The following is a 26,677-nucleotide window of genomic DNA, read 5'->3' as shown; positions in this document are numbered from 1 at the left end:
TGACCACAAATGGTATTTTCGCTGAATTTAGTGTCAGAATGGTCCACTTGTTTATTTTTGCATTGTGTCCACTAGGTGTTTTCGTAAGAGTTCTCATGCCAACAACGTTGCCACGTTGGGATAGTTTTCCTTGGTTTAAAGATATTTTGACCGGAAGCTTATTATTAGATATTAAGTTAAATTTTGCAAAAAATGCGACAATGCTGTCATATCCATGTTTAATAAAGGCGATGTTATCAAAAAGTCAGGACATTGAAAAAGTTAATGTAGGCTTTTTTACATGGATAAAATATTATTTTTGGATAATTTTTCTAACAATTGTGTTTCTAAAAAAAATTGGCAAATTTAAAATCGACACTCCTATAAAATTCTTCCTATATCCAGCGACTTATAACAGTTATTAAGGTGTTCCAAATCCACAATAATCTGTTCCTATTGATTCAAGGACTCATACCTAAGCTTGAATAAGATAATACACAGGGACCGGCAAATTAGCAATAAAATCCTTGAGATCGACCTCCACTGTCATTCCACGAGTTCCTGCTAAGCAGGCCTGCAAAATGCATACATGCACGTCGCTAGAGACCCTGAAAAGCTTTCAGCTTGGAGTTTTTAACTCGAGCTTAGACATTTTTGTGCCGCTTTCATGCGGACGCCCCGTATAGATGTGCGGTGAGCGGTTAGTGGGAGAAGCGCGGCTATACCAAGCTCAATTCAGTTTGAATCCGGAACTCGATTAGAAGTAATGCGTGAGATTTGAACATTTTGACTTAGTATATTCTCGATAGTTTTTTTTTTTAATTGTCAGTGCGAAAAGGGAGAAAAGTGAGTTTTGGTGTCTTTTTTCCAATTTTGGAACATGAAATTGGTGGTGATTTTGTGTGTTTTACTGGGAAGTTTGGGAGTATTGTATGCGGCAGCTGTGGATAAAGATGGTAAATTCTTTTTTTTTTAATTTAATTTTCTAAATTATAGATATAGAAATAGAAAAATTCCAAATGTAAGTAAATAAGTTAGTCGTTCATTTATTACCAGAAAATTCATTAACTTCAATTGCGGCTACCAAAATAAACACTTATCGAATGTTACGCTAAAATGATAAAATTAATTTTTATAGTCGATATCAAGATATGTGCCATTTATTATATATTAGCATTTCAGAGTTCTTACTTCGTTTATCATTTTTACTTTCAAGAACTAAACTAACAATATCAGGAATTCTTGTTTAAATGGTGAATGGCACTGCGCAACGTACTAAGACTTCCAGTAGCAATCGTGAACAGTTTGAAGTTTCAAGAGTAGAAGAGGAAATCTTTTGTAGTACGAAGTGAGACATGAAAGATATTTTAGAAACCTTTTTTAATCGAACGTTAACTATTAAAGTTCCTCATTGCCAAGTCGAATCTCACGGCCTCTCTATTCACATACTTATTGAACTTACAACAGTTTTGCTCGGATTTCGCAATACCGAGCCAGCATAGCGCAACATTACAGAACCGGCAAAATATTTTATACTTTAATTCGGGAATTCATCATATTGTTTTCGAATGAAATCATTCGAATGAAATCATAAATCAGTAATTCCCCATTTTTATTAATTATGTCCAAAGTTCAAATAGGCTAACCGGTCCCCTAGAGGGCTTTAGATATAGTTCATATCAGTGGTACTAAAGTGTTCGATAATCCATGAATCCTGTAATTCAAAAAAAAAAAATTTTATGAGAATATGCAGAAAATAAGAATTAAATAAATTCAGATACATATTCCATTCTCACATAATGCAATTGCAGAAATTTAAAATTTGCTTGTTATTTCAACTTGCAACGTGTGCAATTTATCGTAGTTTACTCAGGCCTGGACGGGAAATTAACGTAAATGTTATTGCATTGTATCATTCGCAATTGAACAGCCACATCGTTTGGAATTTAGCCACGATTTTCGAGTAACAATTAAGTATACCATAAAATGGAAATATACATACAATGAAGAGAACAATCTTTTAGTTTATCTATATTTTTTTAGCACCTACGCATCATTATTTTATCATCTTAAAAAAACATTGAATATTATGTAAGGTCGTGAAAGTGATTATAATATGTATGAAGAGAATCTCGAAAGGACTTTATTTGCACTAAAATATAATCTTAAAGTGGAAAATTTTCCATGTCCCGAAGATACAAATAAAATTGATTCTACATGTGCAAGTTCAGGGTTAACTGTGAATTTTCTTAACCTCATCGTGACTCATTCAAGGAAAAATTGGCTAACATGAATGCAAGTAGGGATTATTGGAGCAGTAGAATTACACACTATTCTCTCTTAAAACTGAGAATCACATTCAACTTTTACTAACAGGTCGGACGAAAACTCTATTTAACATTTTGGTGGCGAATATGGCACCGCCTTCAAAACTTAAGAAAAATAGCAAAAATTAACAGTTAACTAAAACGCATGGAAAAAAATTATTGCAGGTTTATAACTTTGAATTGGATCATAGTACTGGTCTGTTTTTGTTCCAATCTAGACGGGAATTTGAAGTTTTTTAGACAAAACTTGAAACTTTCTATTAATTAATGTGAAACCAACTGTGAAATTGAGGAATTCTGTGTTGCCTATGAGCTTTATAGTTTTTAAATATCTTCTTTATTTTTTAAATATTTATGTTTTGATGCGACCCTGTGTTACACCACAGATTAACTCACAGTTACTAATTTTCTCACTCTAATTCATAAAACGTCAACCTATAACCAAACTAGTTGTACTAAAATGGCTGATTCTCACATTCTTGACAAAACGGTGTTAAACAAGGTTTTTTCAAAACATAACAAAAAGATACACAGTTATATTCCAATATATGTACGTACAATGTAAATCTTTGTCTATCGTAGTATTTAAGGTTTCATCCAACAAAGATGTTTTAAAAATAAATTTGTTTTTAAAAATCGTTTTTCAGATTTTTGGATTTTAACTGGCAATCGGTGAGATACGTCGTCGGACTTAATATTTCGTTGTGTCGTTGTGTTAAACAGCTTCATTGTTTGATGGCAGCTCAAGACAAATTAATAGAATTATCACCGTCTATGATAACTACCACTCATAAAGACGTAAATAGTTCCAATGACTTGATTAATATTGCCCTTTTTGACACTATTCTTAACAAACTTGTGAATAGAGTGGGATATTTGATTGCTTATCGTATTAAATTAATCAATTTGGATTTCATTGAAGTCGTAAAAATGAGCTGAAAGAAACTCTGGAAAAGCAAAAGGAAAGTCTACAAAAAGTTGCTACCATAGTTTATCGAATCGTACTAGTTCCTGAACTATTACTCTTCACGCTTGTGTGTTATCGTTCCTGTGCTAAGAAAATAAAAACATGTGAAGCTAAAGGGACGTAAAAATTTGTAAAATAAAGATGTTTTTTGAATTATTTGTGAACCCACGTTTTCATTTTTGAGTGTGCGTTCCTTCATCCTAGAGGGGAGAAGTTATATTCCTATGCTCAATGTAACCCTTTCTCCTAGTTTAACTGCTAATGCAATTATGGTTGTATACTACTTATATTGCATCTATCGTTGTATTTTAGCCTTTATTCAAGATTAAAAATCTCTCTAAAATAAATTTATTTTCACTCTTACTAATTAAAAATATGTTAATTGAACTATGCAATAATGATCCCTAGGTAGTTTCAAAGAAACCTTTTCTCCCTAAAACCCCATTCATCTACATTCCCTCAATTTGTCTCCCTGTTCGCTTTTGAACTAAACCTACAAACACCTTGACCATATTCACTTCTTTCCTCCGAAACTTCCAAGAACTTCGTTCTTCCGTACAAAGCAACTAACTTCCTTGTGCCACCTACTTACATCCATTGAACCAAACATACATTGTTCTCTTTAATTCAAATCCTGCCTTTAAAGGTACCCGAGCCAGCAAGTTTACCTGCATTAGTACCTACTAAAGCTGTTCAAAGGGGGATTTCAAGGTGATTTTTAAAAATATGTGGGTTATATTGGAATTAACGTTTTTAAAAAAATGCAGCTGCTGTTGATTGGCCCAGTTTCAACTCCGATTGCATAATAAGGAGGATGCGGCTGTTTTTCGATTTTCTGGCACTATGATAGAGAACAGAAATATGCACTGTTGGCGTTAGTAGATTTCTTTAATTTTAGGGAATAAGACTGCACACACTAATAGAAGTTTTTAATGTTGCGGTTGAATTGCACACTATTTTTGGTTAAAACTAACTGTATGATAGGTGAAACGCATCTTTATGAGCGGTAGTCATCATAAGCGGTGATAATTCTATTAATTTGCCTTGAACTCCCATCCAACAATGAAGCTATTTTACGCAATAAAATAACGAAATATTGCGTCCGACGTGTTCCATCAATGGCGCCAACCAAATTCCAAAAATCGAATAAATAATCTTTAAAGACCAATCTATTTCCAAGACATCTTAGCTGGATAAAACCTTAAATACTACGATAGGCAAAGAATTACTTGGTACGTATATGGGAATATAACTGTATATATTTTTTGTTATGTTTTGAAAAATCATTGTCCGACACCATTTTGTCAGGAACGTGAGAATCAGTGATTTTATTCCAACCAGGTTGGTTATATTGTAGGTAGAGGTTTTATGTAGAAAATGACTATCTGTGACTGAATCTGTGGTGTAACGGGACCGCATCAGGGCATAAATATCTCAGAAATAAGGAAAGTATTTAAAGAAATATGAAAATGATAGATAACACAACTCCTCAATTCCACATCAATTAATAGAAACTATTAAGTTTTTTCTACAAAATTTAAAATGACCTAGACTGAAGCAAGAACAGGGTCGTACTATGATCCAATTCAAAGTTATGAGCTTGTATTAGTTTTTTTTCATGTATTTTAGTAAACTGTTAATTTTAGCTACTCTTTTTTTCTAGGTTCTGAAGATGATGACAGATTCTTTACCGAAACGTTAACAAAGGTTTTCCTTCGAGCTGCGAGTAACGGGTGATTGTTATTCCCGGTTAATTTTAACTGAGAATAGTGAGTAATTCCATCGCAACAACTACAATCTCTATTGGTGTGTAAACCGTTATTTCCAAAAACTAAAAAAAATTAACAATCCGCCTCAAATATAGAAGAGTATGGAACATACTTGGAAGGTGTTGTCTGGCATTGCTGATTAAGACGATACTATATTATTATCATCACATTATCCCTGGCATCTGCAAAATTAACAAACATGCTTTTTTCCTTTTATTAGTTCTAATGAAGCTATCTACCATGACACTGTTTATTTTCGTCGTGGTTATCAAATATGATCCCCATTGTCTCATTTTTCGTGTTTTGCGAATTTTATTGACTTTGTACAACACAATTTTCCTGAAAACCGGATGTTCTAGATGAAATTTACACCGCATATTTACAAGAATCGGGTTAGCTACTCCACACCATAAAAGTTTCTAAGAATTTTCTGGAGCAAATAAAATAGTAAAGGGATATGACACACACTGGACAGGAAACGATGATATATGGAATTTCTTTCTAAGTGACAAATGTTTTCGAAAACCCCAAAAAAAAACTAGAAATGGGATTCTACAAAATTGAGATTTCTTGAAAATATATTTCAGTAAATGAATAAGCAAATTACGGAGTAGTTTTGTTTATGTTTAACGTTGTTATTTTAATTTATCACAAAATAAAATCTGCAATTTGATAGTGGAAAACAAATCGTAAAATTACTGACTATTTTAATCATTTGTGAAAAGCTAGTAAAGCACGTTTCGACAATAAAAAAATCAATTGATTTTGTAGCTGTTTTTACAGGCAACAATAATTTCCTTTCAATAATTGATATTCTGAGAAGACCTGTTCTTATAATAATATTAAATATTAGCACAAGGTTGTTTTTATAATTTTTTGAACATTCAATAAATGAAAGATACCAATTATTCGAAAAGATTACCAATTACCTTCATATCAAAACAGCGAAGTTTCTTCAATATTTTACCTCAAAATGCAGAGAAGGAATTTTTCTTTAATATTTCACATAGCCGTCACCCGTTTATAGATGAAATTTGGAAATTTGCAAAAACGCTCTCAGGAAAATAGAATCATCCAACTTCAGTATCAACTTTCATCTAATACGTTATTGCACATTATTAACATTGGGCCACTGTAACTGATAAGCGCATTGTTCAGTGGTGGCAATTACAAATTTTAACAGACAAAATAAGTTTATTGAAAATAGTTATTGCTTATTGATTATTCATTAAATGGACTTTGTGAGGGTCATTAATTATTCTATATGTATACGTTTTTTAATCTTTCCAATATTGCTATACGTTTTAATTAAGTGTTGCATATTGGACACAGTAATAAAACACTTCAGCAGAAATGATTTGTGATACGGTATTTTGTTGTAAAACATTACTTCTGCACAAAAACCTATTTCGGCCTAAATGGCAGTTAGGAAGTTTTAATTACCGCACTTACCACTTCTTTCACATTTTCCTGTCTAATTTCTTCTGTTTTTATAATCAAACTACTGTGTTACGATCTACCGACACGAGTGTGAAGTGAATGAATTTCAAGTAAGTAAAAGCGCGATTAGTAAAATGTGTGAGCTTAAAATGATGGGTGATTACTTTAGAACGTGAGAAAGCTATTAAATTGCTTCGGTGGGAATGAGACGTTTCCTTAGAGAATGACAGAAACCAGCGTCTAAAAGATAAGAAAGGTCTCATTTAAAAGTGCCTATGGCCCTTTGTGAGGTGCAAAAACTGCCACTTGTATGGGTAGCATCCTTTTTTTTGTCAGTGTGGCGGTTTTTTATGGATATACATTTTTAAAAATCCTTCAGAATTTTGTCAAAAATCTACTGCACCTACGATTGTATATAAATTCCCAATTACGCACAATCTCCTGTAATAATCTCGTCAAATTTTCCCGTTTAATTGGCCCCTTAAAACTAGGTAAATTGAGTCGTAAGTATTATAAGTTTCAACTGATCTTATCATTCTTTAATCACTAGATAACACAACTGCTCCTATTTAGATATGCTTAAAGTACGTGATGACTTTCAATGAAAAAAAATGACCAGAAATTCTAACATTAAGTAAATCATAATATATTTACATAAGTTCATTAGCGACCTCATATGTATTTGTATTTTATCTGGCATTGACTGATTAGGGATAATTAGTGGACTCATTATAATAGGCTCTGATCGAGGCAGGAATGTATCAGCGAGTTTGATTAATTAGCAGAATATACAGAGTGCCAGGAAGGTGTTCACTGATGGATAGTTATAATAGTTTTTTAATAAGGTACATTTATCAATTAGTTTTTTTTGGCCTTACGATCTTCATAGTCAAAATCTGAACTTATGCTTTGGACCATTTCGTGTGACCCAAATACGAAATCGTGCTGAACTTCTGCTCTCTGCATGAAACAATAAATACTGAACCTAATGACTATAAAATCTGTCAACAATGTGTCCTTAATTTCGTTATAATCCAGATAAACCGGCCTTTTGTTGTCTAACAACCTATTATGCTGCTTTTTACCTTCATCCCCTCGAGGGATGCAGCCATAGGTAAAAAATACCAAAAAGCCGTTTGGTGTTCTTTAATGACAGACCGATGATTAGGTACTTTTTGGCCGAGAGTCCCCGGCTGGATGGATCATATACCGGGCCTGGTAGATACTTAAAAAGCTAATAGACATTAGATGTTTATATAGTGTTGCGCCATTACATAAATTATGTATGTTGATGGCTTATGGCTTTTGACTACTCGCACTTTCATCGACTAATTTGCATATTATCACAAATGGAAAAATTTCACTTTGACCTACATTTGGTATATACGTTCCCACGAAAATTTATTTGGGGCCAAGTAATGAGCGCATAATTGTTATTGCTATTACAATAAACTTTTCACAAGGTGCACCGGTCTTTTTCTCGCGTCGTCCTCCATCGGCACCTTCGAACATATTAACACAAAATAAAAGAGAATAAATAAACAAATTATGGTGTTTGTTTTAACTCCAAGGGAAAATTGCTCTAAGTAGGCATTTTGATGTTTGTGTTCTTTGCTGACTGTGTTTACGTTGCATTCGTAAAAACTGCAGTAAAATCCTGCAACGCCAAAGAGAAAATATGCATCTCAAATTAAATACGACTCAAATTAGTATTTTTCTCGTTAAGTTTTTATTTTCCTTTTTAACAAAGCAATTTAAGTCGAGTTTTACTGGCATTCCGTCTGACGTTTATTTTTAATTCAGTTCAGCTGGGAAGCACATTATTGTTACAGAAAAGCTATAAATTTCAACATGTACTGTTTTTTAATTTGTCAACCCCCTGGTGCGCCTTTTAATCTCTTCCCATACTCCCTAAGCACAAACTTACCATACAAGGTTTAAAATCCTTTTAGTCGGCTGTCAGAACTTTAAAATATATTATATGTGTTTACTTTTTACACCTTCAGTACCCAAAGCTGAATTAAAATAACCACTTTTCCTTTTGTTTAGTTTGCTATTGCTTTCAGGAAAAAGGGTTCCGCGCTGGTATTATCGTCGTCTTTTACTTTACATCTCTCTCAACAGCAGCATTGAATGCAATTTAAGGACTTGAAAACGTAAAGCTTTTCCGTTGAAAACGTAGTGGAAATGGTTTTGAAGAATTTTGAAAAATAGGCCTCAAAACCATTGGAAATCGATGAAAACAACTACAAGAAACTATTTAACGGCATAATCGTTCGTTGTGATTAGTAGGCTCATAAGAATCAATAATATATGGAGTGATCTATGGAAAAAATCGAGTTTTCATGATTTAAAAATATGTTAAAAATAACATTTAAAAAATATCGAAAACTAAACGAGATAGGTCTAGCGATTTCTTAGATAAATGATCTTAATAAACAGGATATTTGAAAAAATTACATAATATACAGGGTAGCCCATATGAAAAATGAGAATTCTAGCGTCTCACTTCACACGTTAAGGCAAAATCTTAAACGTGGCTAAACTGATAAAGGTAGCTATGTAAACGTGTATTTAGGAGTGGTCCCCTGTAAGCGGTAGTTCGTGGTATTTTATAATCTACAGGGTGTTTTATGAACAAGAATTGAAATCGGATTTAAAGGACTTCCATTGAAAATAAGTTGATTTTCAAGCACTTGAAGAGAATCACGTCGAGAACTATTTTTAAAAACTATTGAAAGCGTAATCTTATCAATTTCCATATTCTTAAGTACTTTTAGAATTGGATATAGGACGTTCTATTGGCAAATCAACCTTAATCATAAAGTAGAGTTTAATTGTCCCAAATATAGCGAAAATAATTTTGAAGATAACCTCAGAACATCTCAAATTTCTCAAAAACCGATAACGATCGTTATAGGAAAGTGTATTAAGAAATCGTTTCTTGTTATCCGTAGGTCCATAATATTCAATAGTCTGCAGGATGACTTGGTAAAGAACCAAGTGCCAGTACTAAGAGCGAATTATAATAAAAATTACTTTTATTAAAATGCAATGAAAACGGGCTCATCTAAATCCTTGTACAGGGTGTTTCAGGGGAAGATGCACATACTCCAATATGTTATTTTACAATAAATTTTTAGCAAAAAAGTTCTTATAAAGTACCTATAAAACATTAACAACCCTTTTTCAAATTTAATGAACAATTATTTTTAAAGTCAACTTTTATCACCGTGTTGTAAGCAAAGTCACTACGGACCTAAAATTATAGGATTTTTTTACTTCAATGTAAACCTAATACCCTGAAACCCCCTGTATTGGTCGCAAATTACGAGTACACAGGATAGATAGATGTAGGGATTTATATAGGTAAATGAGCCTGAGGTATATAAGTAACAACAGATCCATAAAGTAGAGTTTTAGCATCCCGAACTAAACCAAATTAATCCCATAACTAAATTTAACTTTAAATTTAAGGGAAACATTTCTATTCTTCATATCGCATACACATAATTCATACTTCATTGAAACAACCCTTAAAAAAAGTCTATACCATTAGCGAACAAACTGCTTGCTTTTCTAAGCCCCATAAATAAACCTTCAGGGTGCCATTTATGTTGTGGTTTTTTCAGCTGCTTTCTACCCCTATGCTTCACACGTTGCGGAAGGTTAAGGGCTTTTTTAACTCAAATTTTTACCTGCCCGATATTAATACCAGGTTTCTTTGAAAAGTTGCAGATAAAAAGGCAAAATTCGACGAGAATGTGTACGGTGCCATAGACGAGGAAGACGAAAATTTGCAAAAGGATCAAAATGATTATTATGATGAAGTGGAGAAGGATGATGAGGATGGCCATGAAGGACCTGTTGAGGCTGAAGGAAGTAATGACGTCAATGTCAAGCTGATTTCAAAGGGGCAGGTGTTTTTGCAGGAAATTGGCAGTGTGGTAGAATTGCCTTGTCAGGCCTCTGCAAAGGGTAAGTTGCTCTAGGCATGAAACCACTGTATGCATATACTTACTTATTATTATGATGCAATAGTTTTGGTGAGATTCTGGTTCAAGGGTTCGGCCTTGATTTTCCATGACCAGTTCAACTTAGAAAATAAAGAAAACTACAAGTTATTGGAAAATGGGACGTTGCAAGTCAAAATCCTGACGGCAAATGACTTTGGCAATTACTCTTGTAAATTGCCAGTGACGCCGACAATCCAGCCTGAGATAGTTCATCAAGTGTTTGGCAAAACTAGCCCTAATATCACCCATTTGTTCGTCGATCCAAACCAGAAAGTGGTGAGTTGATTTATATCACGAATTATCATTCACCTTATTCACTTGAATTCAAATCTTTAGTTTGACATTGGGGCCTCCTTCACATTAACTTGTCAGGCTAGCGGCTATCCTAAACCTAAAATTCAATGGCATAAAGATAATGAGAAATTAGGGACTGAAGGAGAGAGTTTGACCATCACAAATGCTAAACCCAATCATGCGGGGAATTACAGGTGTTTTGCAGACAACAAAATCGGGAAACCTGATCATAAATACATCAAGATCTCTATTAATCGTGTGTAGCAACTGCTCTTCTTTCTTAGAAAAGGGACTAAAACTTTCTTTTTTCTAGATATTCCTATTGTCTCAGTAGACAAATACCTAATCAATACCGATCATGGAGAAGATGCAGAGCTCGTTTGTGACGTCAAGGGCCATCCTACTCCCGAAGTGTTTTGGAGGCGAAATGAGCAGAACATTGTGTCTAGAGAACCTAGAATCGTCCTTAAAACGACAAATGAAAGGAATACTCTGACTATAAGAAGTAAGGAAACGTCTTTAGAACTAATTTCAGAACATATCTACAGACTCAATTTTTAGACGTAACTGAAGAAGACTTTGGAAAATACACGTGTGTAGCTTCTAACGACTTAGGAGAAGAAACCCGCACTCTCAGCCTAGTGAAAACTCCAGCTGTGAGAAGATTCCAAAAATCCCATTCTCCTCAAAAAGACATAATTCTGCAGTGGAGAGTTGAGTCTAAACAACGTATCTCTGCCCATGAGCTTCAGTACAGGGTAAAGGGGGTAAGTAAACTCCCACATTTTTAACACGAGTTTCAATGGAGATTTATAGGAATCCAGTTGGAATACCCTTGTTCCTGAAGTAGAACCTAGTGACGATGATGTATACATAATCAAATACACTTTAAAAGACTTGGAACCTGGGATATATGAAACCAGAGCTAGGTCCAAGAACCACCACGGTTGGTCCAATTATTCGGACATTATTCCATTTGAGAGTGGTAAGATTAGATATTTCTTAAGCTATTATTGTGGTTTGTCATTGCTTAAATCTAATTATATAGTCAGTGACTGGAAACTGTGTATTAAAGTCGCATTAGGGTTTAATAAATCAAGCATCCGCTTCGCTTTATATAATGATTATTTAATGGCAGCTTCATGTAAATTTCATTCCATTGCAATTTTATTTATTCGTTTTATTTTAATATTTTGATATTATTGAGTTTGTTTTGTGTAATTACTGTTTGCTCGAATCATGCTTCTTGCACATTCCAGCTAAAGCCGGCTCGCATAAAGCTAAGCATCCCAAAAAAGAGCTCAAAGATGTCAAAATCCAAGGTATTTCACTGTTTTCATATTATGTGGTGTATTGTGCAAAATTCTTGTTTAAACATCCAATTCGAATAAGGGAGGGCAATAATTTGAAGGTTTGATACCTAGAGAATTCGCAATTTGCCTCAAAATATCCTGAAATTCCCAATGTCAAGGCCTCTATGCAAGATTATTTCTAATTAAGTGTGAGATTTTTTAGGGTTTACTCAAAACATTGAAAGTTCCTATAAAGTTTGTTCGAAAAAAGTCTCCTGCCTGAATTACGGCCGTTTAAAAAAATAGCCGGCCGAGGACTGAATTACACTGTACTCCTGTAAAAGGGGCGAAGCTGCACCAATCCCTTTTGATATATTTTGTAATTACGAGATTTCCACACCATTAAAATTACAGCCGAGAGGCACTGAAAGGACTTTGCCTTGGCCCAATGGGCAAACTAGTTGACAGGCGCCGAAAAGGTTCTTCCTAAGTTTTTATCAAGTCACGAATCAGACAATCATAAAACATTAAAAAAGCCGCAACACCTCCATCTTACAAAGGAATACCTATTGGGCCTACCCAATATTTAGGGGCAATAAATAAGAATCTTATATTTTTTTACACAATACAACGGAATAACATTAAAGTGGTACTATTTTCAAAGACGTGGTTCCAAACGAGCTAGTAATTTAACTGCGTTTATAAAAGTTTTAATCCGGCATATAGTTTTAGATTTAATGACATTGAATTGAGTCATGTTATGCATTGATAATAGACTCTTTTCTGATTCATAGATAGTCTATGAGATCGGTATTTCTAATTTAAAGTTCTGGTCGACTATAGACTGAGATGCATGCCGATGAAGCGTAGATCTATTTTTAAAGAAGAGCAGTATGCATTGCTGAATATAAACTTTATAATCCCAATTCCCTTATTGTTCTCTGCAAAATTTCCTGAGTTCTAGGTTTAATGTAATTCTTAACGCCCTTCTCTAACAAATAAACATTTTTAGCCCATTCTTACTACTTTCACGTACAGCAATTCCACACCTGATAATAGATAATTATAAACAGAATAAAAAATTTTTGCAATTATTTGAAATTTTCACTTTTTAAATTTTTTTTTGGACTGCAAATTACTTTAAATCATTCAAAACCGCGAGTGCGTGGATGCGCCTTGGTCTAAAAAGGAAATATGTTCGTAAAAAGAAAACCTAAAAATGGATTTGGCATTCCAAGAAACAGTCTAAATTTCCATAAAAGACTTCAAAAATTCCAGATAGTTGCCGGAAAATAAATAATCAAGAGTTCCCTCTTAACTTTCCAAGAAGGATCACAAAATTCCAAAAGACTAGAAAGAGTTTATAAAAACCTGAACCGCGCCCTGGAAATCTAAAAAATGGATGTAAGTCGTAAACACTACTACGAAACTCTGTAGGTGCAGATTGTACTATCTCTTTTAGTTCTTGAGGTATGAGATCATTTGTGAGATATTTATTAGGACCTGTAATGCAGAGGTCCTCAAACTACATTTCAATAACTTTAGGATTTCAAGTGCGGTAAGCTGAGTTAACATAGAGTTAACCCGACCTAAAAAAAAGCATCTCAAAAATAAAATTTTCCTGAATAGTTCAAAAAGGGAAAGTGTTTTTCACATTTTGGGCGCCGTTATCTAGGAAACCCGTAAGGCAACAATTATTGCCTTAAACAACAGTCCAAATTAATCATCTCGGTTAGCTCTTTAGTATTAGAGTTGTCCTTAATACATATTCTCATCGTTTTGAAGGCACCTTTAAATGAGTCTCTTTAAAAGTGCACTTCCAAGATCCTCAAATGAGTCATTCATATATTTTTCAAAGTCAGTGCAAAGAAGTTCAATAAGTCATTTTGAGGAAATCGACTAAAAAATTTGGCATTTTTTCTCATATAATTGCGATTTTGACAAGAATTTTGTACATTCCCATTTGCTTAAATATGCATACCACACGTTTTTTTTATTTTACCACACATTTTTAATTATTTTAAATTTATTTTTTGCAATAGAAACTGCATCAATCGACACGCCTGCACAACAAAGGACAGGAGAACCCGTAGGAGGTAGCATTTTCATTTTTATTTATCTTCGTTTAAAAATTATTTTTACACAGTTTTATCAATGTTATAATTCATGGAATTTTCTACGATTTTCAGAATCCAAGACCAGTAGCAGTACGTCCCTCATACCCTCATTATCTTTATTAGTATTACTGACGACAATCCACATGAGGCAATAGGTACATAGAAAGAGGAATACCATCCTATAGGCAGCTTCAGAGCAGCAAAACGGCCTTATCAAATATATATTTCTACTGAAAACGAAACTAGGAACCAAAGTATTTTCGTATGTTATTTAAATGTTAAGAAGACTTCCTCATTTTCATGTGTACAGACGAGAGAGAAATTTCTGTGATGCCTCCTTTTGTTGGTGTTTGTGTAGTGTTCAATTCTGAGGACAACTGAGAGAGAAACGTCGTGTATGAGTGGGTTTTAATTAATTGTTCAGCAGTGGCCATAGCGTGAATTGTATAGTAGTTTTGTCGGTTTTTAAATATTTTTAGTTACCTTCTTTTACGTAAGTAATTGACTTAAATTTGCTAGGTTTGGTCAGTATTTTAATTGGTTTATGACAGGAATTTTAATTTTTCTTCTAGTCTATATTACCATAATGCATCATGTAATCGTTATCATGTAAGCTAGAAAATGTAACAGACTGATTTGTTTGAGATGTTTCAAGTACCTAACCGAAATCAAATCATATTTTAGGCTTATAAACACACGAGTGCAAAATCTCACCAAGCTGTCGCTTTATTTGTACAGTACACAAGTGACTTTATTTTTTATTAAATATTTTTTCTGATATAATAAGTACAGTTACTTAACTTCTTGTACATACATGAACCTTCGTTTTCCGCGTGACTGTGTAATTTATTTTAATTTTAAACAAATCTTCGCATCACTGATGGGTGTTTGACTTTAAATCTACAGGGTGGATTTGTGCTGCAACACCTTGTAAATAATTTAAGTTAATATTGTATGCCTTCCATCGTACCTACCCACGAATATAATTATAATAAAAGTTATACATATATTTTATTACTGATAAACATAGGTAGGCTTAGATTTAACTGTTGCTTCCACTTAGGTTTTGCGATTAGTAATTTTATGAGAGATTATCTCGAAATACATGTCAAAATATAGTGTTCAAGACTGGTCTATTTCAATTAACAAACCTTCGACGATCTGTAACATATCGTTATACGTAAAATGTTTGAAAACGATCGAATAATCCTTCATAAAATTGTTAATGTTACAAAATGTTGTATATGAATGTATAGATACAAAAAAATAAACATCTTGATTATTAACGTGAGTTTAATTTTAAGCTTTATTCCTAAAACTCCACCATGATCTCGTTCAGCCCTTTCCTGCTCAAATCGGGAACCAAAGCCCCTTCAGCAGGATATCCCACTGGCAGCAGTAAACTCAATTTTTCAGTCCCAGGCCTATGTAGTAGAGTCCTAAGCGCTGGTCCGCAGTTTAAAGGGGTTGATGTGAGGGACACTAAGCCTGCATACTATTCCAACAGGTATAGATTTGCTGTAACCAACTTACATTCGAGGACTTACGTGGATGGCTGCCAATAACATTCCTGCAGCTATAGAGACGCTTTGTTCGCTGTAATAATGTAATTTTTTAGCACCATCAGGTTTTACGCTGCAAGTTTGCTTGAAAACTAGCAGTAAGTATGGGGCGTCTGTTAGATACTCTTTGACCCAATTGGTTTTTAATGGTCGCAAGTCTGTGGTCCATACTTTTCCCATGCGTTTCTTGTAGTTTACTTCCTCTTCTTCTTCGATTATTTCTCTGATTTTTTGTTTTGTAGTTAAATCGCTGACCACCACGTAAGTCCAAGGTTCCGTATGAGCCCCGCTAGGAGCTGTGCCTGTTTGTAGGATTCAAATATACAGTGTATTAATTTGAACGTGAATCACCTTTCGGTCCCTATAGGAAATATGTAAACAGGCAAAAATAGGCAGATTTTATTTTCAAGGGGGACGTTCTTTAAGTCGCTTTTCTATTAAATTGCATTCACCCTCTAGCGGGGGTGGAAATGACCATTAAAGTCTTAAATGGGAAGGAGGGCTGAGTTATACCTCATTTGAACATTGGAACATTGAAAGATCTTTTAATTACCTTTTCAAATGTACCTGTTTTTTTTTCATTGAGAGGTTTTCGAAAAATATGTCCAAACCATAAACAAGCTTCAGTATCAATTGTATTTTTATTAGAAAAATTGTTTATTAATGTTTTAAGGGAAGTTCAAGTAGAAGTTTTTATGAATGTTAGAGTGGAGTTTGAAAACAGACTTTATTACTGTTTAGAAAATAATGGGCAACATTTTGAACACTTAAAACTTTAATAAACAATTTTTCTACAACACAGTTGATATCTAAACTTGTTTACGGTTTGATCATGATTTTTCAAAAACTTCTAATTGAAAAAAAAACAGGTTCATTTGAAAAGGTAATTGAGAGACCTTTCAAATGAAATATAACTCAACCCCCTTCCCATTTAAGATTTCAGTGGATGTTTCCATCCCCGCTTGAAGATGCATAGAAAACTGACTTAAAGAACATCCCCCTTGAAAATAAAATCTACGTGGTTTTGCATATTTCTTGCAAGGACCGAAATATCAAGGGTAAGTCGTTTTCATATTGACACACTGCATAAGGCATTTTTGCACGATCGAATTTCTACCTGCAGTCCTAATGATGTTCTCAATTATCTCTTTAGGGACAAATTCTTTACTAAAGTGTCTGACTGTGCGTCGTTTATTCATAAGCTCATAAAACTCCTTGGACCTCTCCAGTGATAAGCTCGCAGGCAATTTTGTGAAACTCAACGGAACGTGCTTTAAATCTTTGGGCAAGGCAGGGGATAGGGATTCATCAGTTGTATCATCAGAATCGCTCTCTATTAATTCTGCAAGGCTTTCAGCAAATGATACGTTTTATAGGAGAAAAATGTGCAGGTACTTACCTGCTTCATTGGAGGTTTGAGATTTTGAGGGCTTGCTGTGCTTCAAACTATTACGGACACAAAAACCGAATTTCACTGTAGCCCACAGCAACAACCCTGTTACAAAATATTGCCAATAAAGTTCGAAAAACATCGTGAGGTGATGCGATTAAACCAGCAACGGCACTGTAGAACATAAGAGAGATCAGTTAATAGCTGATAACGGCACTGTTAATATTGCATTATCGTCTGTCTCGTTCCCATTTCAGAGACCTTCGATAAATAATGTTAACAATGTTGATTTGTTGCATGCAAAAATATAACAGATGGTCCGTACACCTCTTTTCCTTCAATTTTCCGCACTGAACAGCACTATAATGCGAGCGTTAAAACAGCCAGTAAGGGTGTGGTTGCACTTTACGTTATTAAAGGTAATAACAGTATGGCAGGATATATTAAATGTATGAAAATACACAAATTTTCCGAATAGGAATTAGGGAACATGTCACAAAACATGTCCGCCTCTGCTGCGTGTCTCGGTTCAATAAAAGGGCGTGTTTTATGTCTTTTATGGAATGTGGAATGTATCTAGCTAAATATGTGTTGAATTTACATTAGTTTTACATCTGATAATTATTTTATGTTGCTTTCGTTTCGTGTAAATTAGAGTCGGAAAAGCCAGTTTTTGTTTCCTAACGTGGGCAGCTTACTGGGGTGCTTAATCGAATTGAAAATATGAAGTATTAAAATTACTGAATTGAAACCTTCAAGCGAATCTGCTTTGCGGCCATTCCATTAGTTAACAATAATCATTAAAGAAATGGAGAAAAAATTATTATTAATAGTCACGAAATAAAAGGCGAAGATATAAAACGAACGATGTTCTGAAGTGTGAGTTAAAGTCCACATACGGAATATTGATAAAAAATTTATCAATTTTTGGACAGACAGCCAGCAAAATCACTTTCTGCAGGTGCGAAAGTGTACTTGCTTCGTCGGGGTCCTTCCTCTAACTAAATTCCCACCATAAAATTTTAAATTATGTTTCACTTTGGTTCACCTTCCAGAATTATCAAAGAAGTCATAAAGAAAAAAGGTTAGACAAGAGGGCGGTCAGGAATGAATATGAAGGAAGAAAAAAACTTATGAAATACCAAAGGCATGTCTCGGATAAATTTATTTGTTATCTGTTTACAATATTAGTTTTTTATGGTAATAGGAAATGACCTAACGAACAACCCACGTTTACCATTTTTGGCCTACTGAGCGGTTTTTCTATGATCGTTATATGGGGATCAGATTTAATGCAAAATGTTGTATCCACACCAAAGACTTTCAAGAACTGCATTCATCTACAGGGTGTTTAACTATAGGATGTTGGACAAGTGGTAGCACAGGCAAACTAGAACATTTCAGTGCGCATTTTTTAGCTCTTCCATCCAATTCTAGTTACAAATTGGAGAGAACAGGATAAGACAAAAAGTTCATAGTTCAAAAAACTGCTTTTTGATCCACAAAATCTATACCGAACTGCCATAAATGTTAAGTAATTTCAAAGTGCTGAATTTCTAAAATTCTTTCCTGTATCTAAGAAAGCCAATAAGTCTTATGTTACTTCCTGAAAATTTGTATACTTCTTTGAAAATTTCTTCGTCCAGTTTCCATCGTTCGGTAGTTAAAAAATTAAAAATCGTTTGAATATTCCTATAAAAGAAGCTCCAAAAAATCTATAAAACGCCATAAACTTTCAGCAATTTTGACCTGATTTCCAAATTCTCTTGGAAAGAGCCCAATAATCTTCTTTGTAATTCCAAAAGCACATTTTCAAGCGAAATAATATATATCAAGTTTATCATGATATTGCAGAAATAGTATATCGTCAAGGATTTGTACATTGATATATTTACTCGAACATGCCATCTTCTTAGCTGCTTTTACGTTCTAAATGTAAACGATTTATTCAAGTTTTATGCAAGATTATCAGCTTTTAAACTACATCTCCAGCATAAAACAAACATTTTCAAAGAATTCCTTATAAATCTTATTGGCGATATAAATCAGTTCGCGCCCTCGGGTTTTGTTCATTTTTAAGCAAATGCGCACTAAAATCTTCCAATTCAGTCCTGTTATCACATGTCTAAATATCTACATGCAATAAAAAAGCAGTTTTTGAACATTTTTGGCTGGAGTTAACGATTTTATCCAGCAGGATTTTACGTTTTCCATTTCCCATAATATTCGCTCCGCCACATTGTCAGGAATAAGAGCGCTTTTTCAGCAGTTTTGCCTAAATACTCTGTATAAACTTTAAAGGGGACTGCCTGTCACGTCCAATTATTTTACTTTTATAAGAATGTAGCATCTCATCGGTTTATTAGTCGATTTTGATGTCACTGAAGCTGTTAGAGCTGAAAGCTAAAATAAGAAGACCAGTTGCAGCTGGCAAAATAACGCAACGAACAATAAAAGAGCTGTTTTCATTAGCGAGGAAATATACTTGGCAATGTCACAAATTTCCATACCCATCTAAGACATAGAGAAAAATATACGATGGTTAATAAGCCTTATGCCTCCAACGGGTTCTGGCGAATGAGCCCCCGTGATAGTCAAAAATAGTTAAATATAAAGGGGGTCGGCGCATTGATGATAAAAGTCGCCTCGTGCATGAGGCGACCTATAACCCTGATCATGAAATGCACTAATTACTGCTAAATCATAGAGATTTTTCTGTGTGTATCTTTCGTGCATCTGAGATGTAGAGAACTAGGTAATCTAAAAATAGACGCACAAATTACAGCACATTGTTTTCAAGGTTGTTTTCACACAAGACATTAGAAAAAAAATTAAACTTGCGACCAACGATTAGATAAACTCGGGCTTTTCTAGCAAAACCGTAATTTTTTTCGTTTATCTACTTCTCAAAAGTCGAAAACTGCCGTTTTCCGCAGGAAAATCCTGCGATAATCGAACAAGGACGACTCGAAGTGAGACAGATCAGCCGAGGGAGCGCCGCGCTACATGCAATTCACAACGAGATTCGCGAATCGAGTGTTGTTTATTCAAACTGAATTTAATAATTGAAAACATGTTTAAATAATCTCGTTTATAATGTGGAATTTACACAAATAAGTCGGTAATAAGTAGTCGCACGTGTCGGTGACGTAACAAACCATGTCAGCGGGTCGCAATTGGTGAAAATCGATAGAGCCGGGAAATTTATATGCGCCGTTTCCGCATTTTCCACTGCAGAAAGCCAAATTAAGTGTCGAAAGATCATCGAAAAACAGCCATGGAGGATCGTGAAGTGAAACCTCAGAGTGACACTGAATATTTCTCGAAAACTCCAGTGCCGATCTCAAAATCACCTTGCACGTCACCGTCTATACGCTCGTACACTCAAACCGTAATCGTATCCCTCGCTGAGACTGTGACTCATGATATCACCTACGGTAAGTTTGTTTCATGCAACAAGTTTTATGTTTCAACCAACCAAATGCGTGTGGGATGAGCATTTTTCTTTCAATATCTCTCAAATGAACGAAATGGAAAGTGAATGTTTCATGCCGGGCCACGGCACATTACCATTATTTAAATTTGCTTTAGCAATTTGATCCAGCGGATGCAAAACGAAGAAAATCCCATTTTGTGCAGATACTAGTGACCACGTTATTTCCTCTCCTTAAAGTACACACAGTATTATCTGCTTAAAATTGGATTCTTGGCCTATAAATATTTAATTATCCTCATTTGCAGTTGTGGAGCTGGCTCTGATAACTTAATGCTTTTGTGGCAGTATCGAAGTTGATTTATTAGCCTAACAAATAAGGAGTATTTAGGAATACAATAAAACCCTAGTAATAGCTTTGCTATTTACATATTTCAGTGTTCTGTGTAGAAGTTGTAGACTTAAGGTAAACAACAAGCTTTCAGAAAATCATTATCTATATCTTTAATAGAGGCTTAGTCACTTGGGTTGACCCTCTGCAAAAGAGCAGGTAAATTCTGGTCACATTTTCGAAAATTTGACCGTCCTTAAGATGTATTCTGAACTCCTTACTCAAATCCATAATGTTATAACTTAGTGTTTTTGAAATAAAAGTCAGCGTAAGCAGTGGGACAAAGGAGGGAAATCAACCAAATGTGTCTCGATTGGGCTTCCGCAAGATCCTCAGAAGTCGACGAAGAGGAAAAACATGTTGTATTAAATGAAATGATTAGTTAAGGACAAGATGAGGTTTCTCCATAGAACAGGAATTTTGGTGTGATCCCAAGGAAAATATGGATCTGTTATAACAGGCCAGGGTGATATGAAGTGGATCAACACTACCCTGCTTGATTGAAAAAGAAGAGAGGCAGGAACCCGAATCGGGAGGAAATGACAGTGGCGATGCTTAATTTGCTGCAACTTATAGGGAAATAAAAGTATCATAGTCTTGCGGGAAAAATCTGGATTCAACCACGTGAAGAATAAATTGCATTGACATGGAAGTTCAGTTTTTTTTATAAGTTTTGTGTTTCTAGTTATAATAAAGTACTTGAACGCTGTACATTTTCATCCCATTTTAAGTACAAGAAACATTCTCATTGTCAACGTGTAAATTAATAGTTTCCTGGTGTTTGTAATCGCTCACTCACTGTAGAATCTTATTTAGGAAGTTCTAATTTATTGAACAAAAACAAACTATTGACTGAGTATCTAAAGTGACCCCAAATCAAACAGACTTGACACCAATTGTGTCTCTGTCGTGGTGTGTGCATGCACTGGTCGATTCCGAACTTCCCATGTTTAGTCTAAATAAAATTTGCAACTCTTGCAATATTCCGCAGAAAGGAAGACTCGAATTCAATCAAACGTGACACCAATGATGCGCCTGACACTACCCATATATTGATAAATTCTGAACCTCCCATGTCCATCATAAAAGGCCTAAGTTTAACCAAACCTGATATTAATGATGTGATGCATGTACCGGTAAATTTTGAATTTTCCATGTCCAGCCTAAATAGCACTTCCATCTTGCAATAGTTCATAAAAAGCGATTAAATTAGTACCTAAAGGGGCCCGAATTGAACCGAATTTTACAAAAATGGAGCCCCTAAGGCGATGCACAGGCTGATAAATTTTGAACCTCACATGTCCAGCTTAAAGAAGTTTTTCCTCTTGCACTATTAAAAAAACTCACGGACCAAGTATTTAAAGTGAGCCGAATCCAATCAAAGTTACCAGGACTAATACTTCTGACACGGTGCCTACAATGATATATTGCGATCCGCCCATGTCCATTATAAAGGACGCTTCCCTATTGCCATATTTCACAAAACCCGATTGAGGGGCTATTGATAGTGATCCAAATTTAACCACACTTGACGGAATTGATGTCTTTAACACGACGCATATACTGATAGATCCTAATTTTCCCATGTCTATCCCAAAGGACGCCCCCTTCTTGAAATATTTGTGAAAAGTCGATTGACCAGGGATTAAAGTGATTAGAATTAAACCATACCTGCCACATGGTATATGGGAAATTCGGTGATCTATCAGAGTAGCCACCATGCCAGAGGGATGATTTGTGGCAGGTTTGGTTGAATTTCAGTCATTGTAGATACCCGGTCAAAGGGTTTTTGTAAAATATTACATGTGGGAAGTGTCCTTTGGACCTGAACCTGAACCAGAAGTCCAGCATTTATCACGGTATCCACTGGGTCATCAGCATTATCACTTGTGCCACGTTTGGTTGAATTTGGATAACTGTAGATATCCGCAGTCAAGGTTTTTTGGTTATTAAATTAGGAAATTCTGAATAATTTTCTTTAATAAAATTAGAGTAATTTTCTGTATTAAACTGTGACTGAAATTTGTCGTATTTAGTGAACCTCAAACGTAACGTGTAGTTTATTATTAATTGTGGACTTTGTATGTTATAACATTGTTATAGTTTATATTATGACTGTTTATACAATGTTTTAAATTTATTTTCAATATAATAGTGTTGTGAGTTGCTACCCTACAGAGAACAACAGGGGCCATAATCAGTGATATTTTAGGGTCCCTAAACTTAAAGTCTAGACTAGGCGTAACAGACAACTCTGCTCTTAATGGCATCTAGAAATGCAAAAATATTCGTTTTACAACCTTAATAAATAGTTTTATGGATTACTAGCCGACATCAGTACCGTCTGTTTCTATTATTTGAATAGACACGGGACCGGAAATAGATAATAAAACAAGATTCCTACAATGAATCTGGGATATTTGACAATTTTCAGAAATTAGGCACTTCCAACATTCTATTCAGACTTACCTAACATTCATCTGGTCGGTATCATTTAATTATGATATTGTAACTAACGGAAAAAAGCGACAGGAATCGCCACCAGGAGGCGAAAATGCTGATGCATGAATGTCGGGTTGCCTACTCTCGTGCGTGTATTATAGGAATTTAATTAGAATTCACGGCGGCGGTTTTGAATTTTCAAATAGCAAATAAAATTGCTCATTTATGGTAGTACTAAAGTTGCATAAACCGCCATATAAATAAATAACGATTTATTTACTTCACTATCATGAAATAACAAGATAAAGGGCATTTTGAAGTGCAGAGAAACACGGCGTTTGCATTTTTCTAATAGAATTTAACGCCGTGAATGCTCTAAATGTCTGTCTAATTTTGCACGATAGAAATTTTGGGAATTTACAATAATTTTTTTTCCGTAACAAGATTCCAAAAAGCCCCTACAAAACATTTGTGGAGTGTTTTCCAAGGATGAGCAATCATTTTTCATGGAAAGTAGGATAAGAGCGCGCTGCGTTGCCATGTCTCACCCTGACAAATCCTTATTAAATATTCAGGTAGAAATTTGAAAGCTGGTGCTTTTTCATAATAAAGGATATGAATAATAAGAATAACTCTAGGATGTAAAATATTGATATGCTGGCATTTCTAACTAGCTTCTTTGTCTGCGCAATAATTCAGAATCGTAGTAGATTGAATAGAGAGAAAAATAATGCAGTCTGGCAATGCGCCTAAAGGCCAACCCACGTGGTGGGGATCTCAAGGAACATGGATGTCAACTTGATTTGTTTTCGTTCAGTTTCATCACGGCAGCGCGTTCGTTAGGTCACAGATATCGGGATTTTTAATTTTTGCTCTAAACAGGCAAAGTTCAAGTTTCCTAACAAATAAGACTGTTTTGAGATTAATTACGGACAATTACATCGAGTGTTTCGAGACCGTGAAGCGTAAAATCGAGCGACAAGCTACCATAACCTCAAATTTCCAACTGCTGGACGTTGACTTCAAACTGGACTTGGCGATGAGTTTTTCAGTGAAATTCAGGCTCTAAAGGACGTTATTGGGTGATTGCGATGTTGCTTTATCAGAGCCCTAATTTATAACAAACATTCAGTTCAGTGCTAAGTGAATATTTTAACAGTTCTTTGACGACCTACTTTCAAAGTACTGTTAGCCACAAGTGGAAATCCCAACTCAAATTTCAATTTCCCTTCATACGTAATCTCTCCCAATGAAAGTGTCTTTCGCATCAAGTACTATGCTCGAAATAATCTAAACTGTGTGCAAATTGAATTAGAAGGCATTTAACCTAGGGAAAATGCGTTGTCATAAAAAAACGAAGGAAAGTGGTTTTTTCGAAGGTGATTCTACAGAAGGTGAAACCATGACCAAAGCTTTAAAAAGAACTAAAGTGTTCACCACCTCGGGTGATGGCAAAAGGATTGTAGAATATGCACATGAGGATGCAGTCTTACGCAGCTATAATTCAGAGAAAACAGGTAAGATCAATGATTCTAATACTTTGTATTTGGTAAATCCTCATAAGGTTTGTATGATATACAATTTTTTTGCAAAATTTCCTTGAGTCCAAAGGCAAATCTTAGCTGTTTTAAGCTCAGACACACACATCTACAGAGCTGAAACAAATCCTTGTTTCCATAACTACACCCAAGTATTAGCTTTCAATTTAAAGCTCCCTTCATAAGGGGTGGAATCAAGGTGAAGCCCAACCTCGTCCTTAAGCCCCTAAAATCCAGGCCATATAGTAGCCCTACTTGTGTTTTTGATTTTTGTGTAGCTGAAAGATACAAGAGGCACATTATGAATGGGATTTGAGCATGCGTACTTATCGCGATTTGGTTCTCTATTTGGTTCTTAAGCTAACTAGGTACTCTTTCATTTTTTTTTAAAGAATTTTATTCACCATCACATTCTGGTGTGAAAATGAGGTGTTTTATTTTGATAAAATTTCTGTGATCAAATTTTATCCCAAAGAATACATATGTATATGTCACAAGTACATAGCATTTGGTTCTTGAAATTTTTCTCTGAATATAACTCATCCATTAAAAATTCTATATAATTTTAAATTCCTATGCATTAATACAATCTGGATCAGAAAAAAGTACTACTACATCGTGCACTTTCCTGCTTTTTTATCCCTAATTTCATTCATACACATTGCCTGAAAGTTAATCTATAGTTTTCAGTGCATTTGTTATATTATAATACATATGAGAATAGCTTCGGGGATAGCATTGAAAATTGCCTTGAAAAATTCCTAAATACATTGTTATAGCCTCTAGAGTACCCTGCTGGTAGACCACACATAGGTAGGTTGCTTCAGAGTTTGACTTAAGTTTTAACCCATCAGTTCATGCTCTTGGTTGATAAAAAATTCTTTAGTTAAAATGAGAGTTTAAAATCTCACCTGATGAAATCTCTATTCAAGTAAGAAAGTAAGAAACTCTTCTGTTGATAAGTGCAGGTACACAGCCTGAGATGAAAATTGAGATATCTACCTGCAGAATTGAGTAGGCGTTTGGGCATCTCGGTGCATGTGTCCCTTAATTAATTAGCCAGTTAAGTACTTGCTTAACTTATATTATATTAAGTATTTCTTGATACCTAATACCTAACCTTGTTCTCCTTAACAACTTAATATTCCTACATCTGTGTCTATCACAGATTCATGTGAATCACATAGAAAATAACAATTAAATTAGAGATTAGATGGATTAGATTAAGACTCAAACTGTATACCAAATATGGTAATATTATTATAACCATAACAAAGCTGTATAAGTATCAAATAATATCAGATTACTTACTAAATAGGTATGCGTCAACTTTCGTTATTCTTACTAGACTCTAGACAACAATAATTAAATGTTACACACAAAAACTAGGTCATCTGTCTTATATGTCTGAATGGTTCCATCATCACATGGTGGGTGTGCCAAAGAGCTGATAGGCGCCGAGTACTGTTCCGCTGCGTACATGCAGCCCATGACCCAACATTGGCATACTTATGTGGTTAATTTGCGATAGGTCTACCCTGGGGTCTACTATTGTTACGTCACCCTATAGTATATTTTCGTGTAAAAGTTCTCACCTGATATCTTACGTACGTCTCGAAGTGACTATGCCAGAATATGGACAAATTGATAACCCCAATGACTCTTAATGTGATAAATGAATGCATATTATTGCTAATTGTGTATTACTTTTGTTGTAAGG

The 26,677-nt window shown here is 34.7% G+C and overlaps 3 protein-coding genes across 6 annotated transcripts in view; 2 read left to right on the top strand and 1 right to left on the bottom strand.

Moving 5' to 3' along the window:
- The first annotated feature begins 618 nt into the window (after positions 1–618).
- Positions 619–15,487, top strand: LOC136414373 (limbic system-associated membrane protein-like). 3 transcript variants are annotated; one of them, XM_066398357.1, is made up of 10 exons: positions 621–935; positions 10,215–10,460; positions 10,524–10,774; positions 10,835–11,048; positions 11,106–11,297; positions 11,354–11,559; positions 11,609–11,777; positions 12,052–12,114; positions 14,127–14,180; positions 14,274–15,487. In XM_066398357.1, exons 1-10 carry the CDS (start codon positions 860–862, stop codon positions 14,354–14,356), a joined length of 1,554 nt encoding a protein of 517 aa, XP_066254454.1. In that variant the 5' UTR covers positions 621–859; the 3' UTR covers positions 14,357–15,487. The 3 variants fall into 3 exon arrangements, with proteins under 3 accessions (XP_066254456.1, XP_066254454.1, XP_066254455.1); XM_066398358.1 differs by lacking the exon at positions 12,052–12,114; XM_066398359.1 differs by lacking the exons at positions 12,052–12,114; positions 14,127–14,180 and having other exon boundaries at positions 619–935.
- On the bottom strand, positions 14,923–17,463 carry Iyd (Iodotyrosine deiodinase). Its single transcript, XM_066398361.1, has 4 exons — positions 17,163–17,463; positions 16,881–17,105; positions 15,749–16,065; positions 14,923–15,696 (listed from the first exon to the last, which is right to left on the bottom strand). Exons 1-4 carry the CDS (start codon positions 17,293–17,295, stop codon positions 15,514–15,516), a joined length of 858 nt encoding a protein of 285 aa, XP_066254458.1. The 5' UTR covers positions 17,296–17,463; the 3' UTR covers positions 14,923–15,513.
- A 2,653-nt stretch (positions 17,464–20,116) lies between these two features.
- The window catches only part of LOC136414372 (ribosomal protein S6 kinase alpha-5-like), a 42,776-nt gene continuing 36,215 nt past the window's right edge, over positions 20,117–26,677 (top strand). The window contains exon 1 of one of the 2 annotated variants that reach the window (XM_066398356.1): positions 20,117–20,590. In XM_066398356.1, the coding sequence (XP_066254453.1) occupies positions 20,431–20,590 (160 nt within the window). In that variant the 5' untranslated portion in view covers positions 20,117–20,430. Of the gene's footprint in view, positions 20,591–24,161; positions 24,937–26,677 lie in introns of those variants that run through there. The other variant, XM_066398355.1, reaches the window with a different exon arrangement.

Source organism: Euwallacea similis, chromosome 17 (genome assembly GCF_039881205.1).
Source record: "Euwallacea similis isolate ESF13 chromosome 17, ESF131.1, whole genome shotgun sequence".
NCBI lineage: Eukaryota > Metazoa > Arthropoda > Insecta > Coleoptera > Curculionidae > Euwallacea > Euwallacea similis.
The sequence above is the reverse complement of the archived record's forward strand: the minus strand, read 5'-3'. Positions and strand labels throughout refer to the sequence as shown.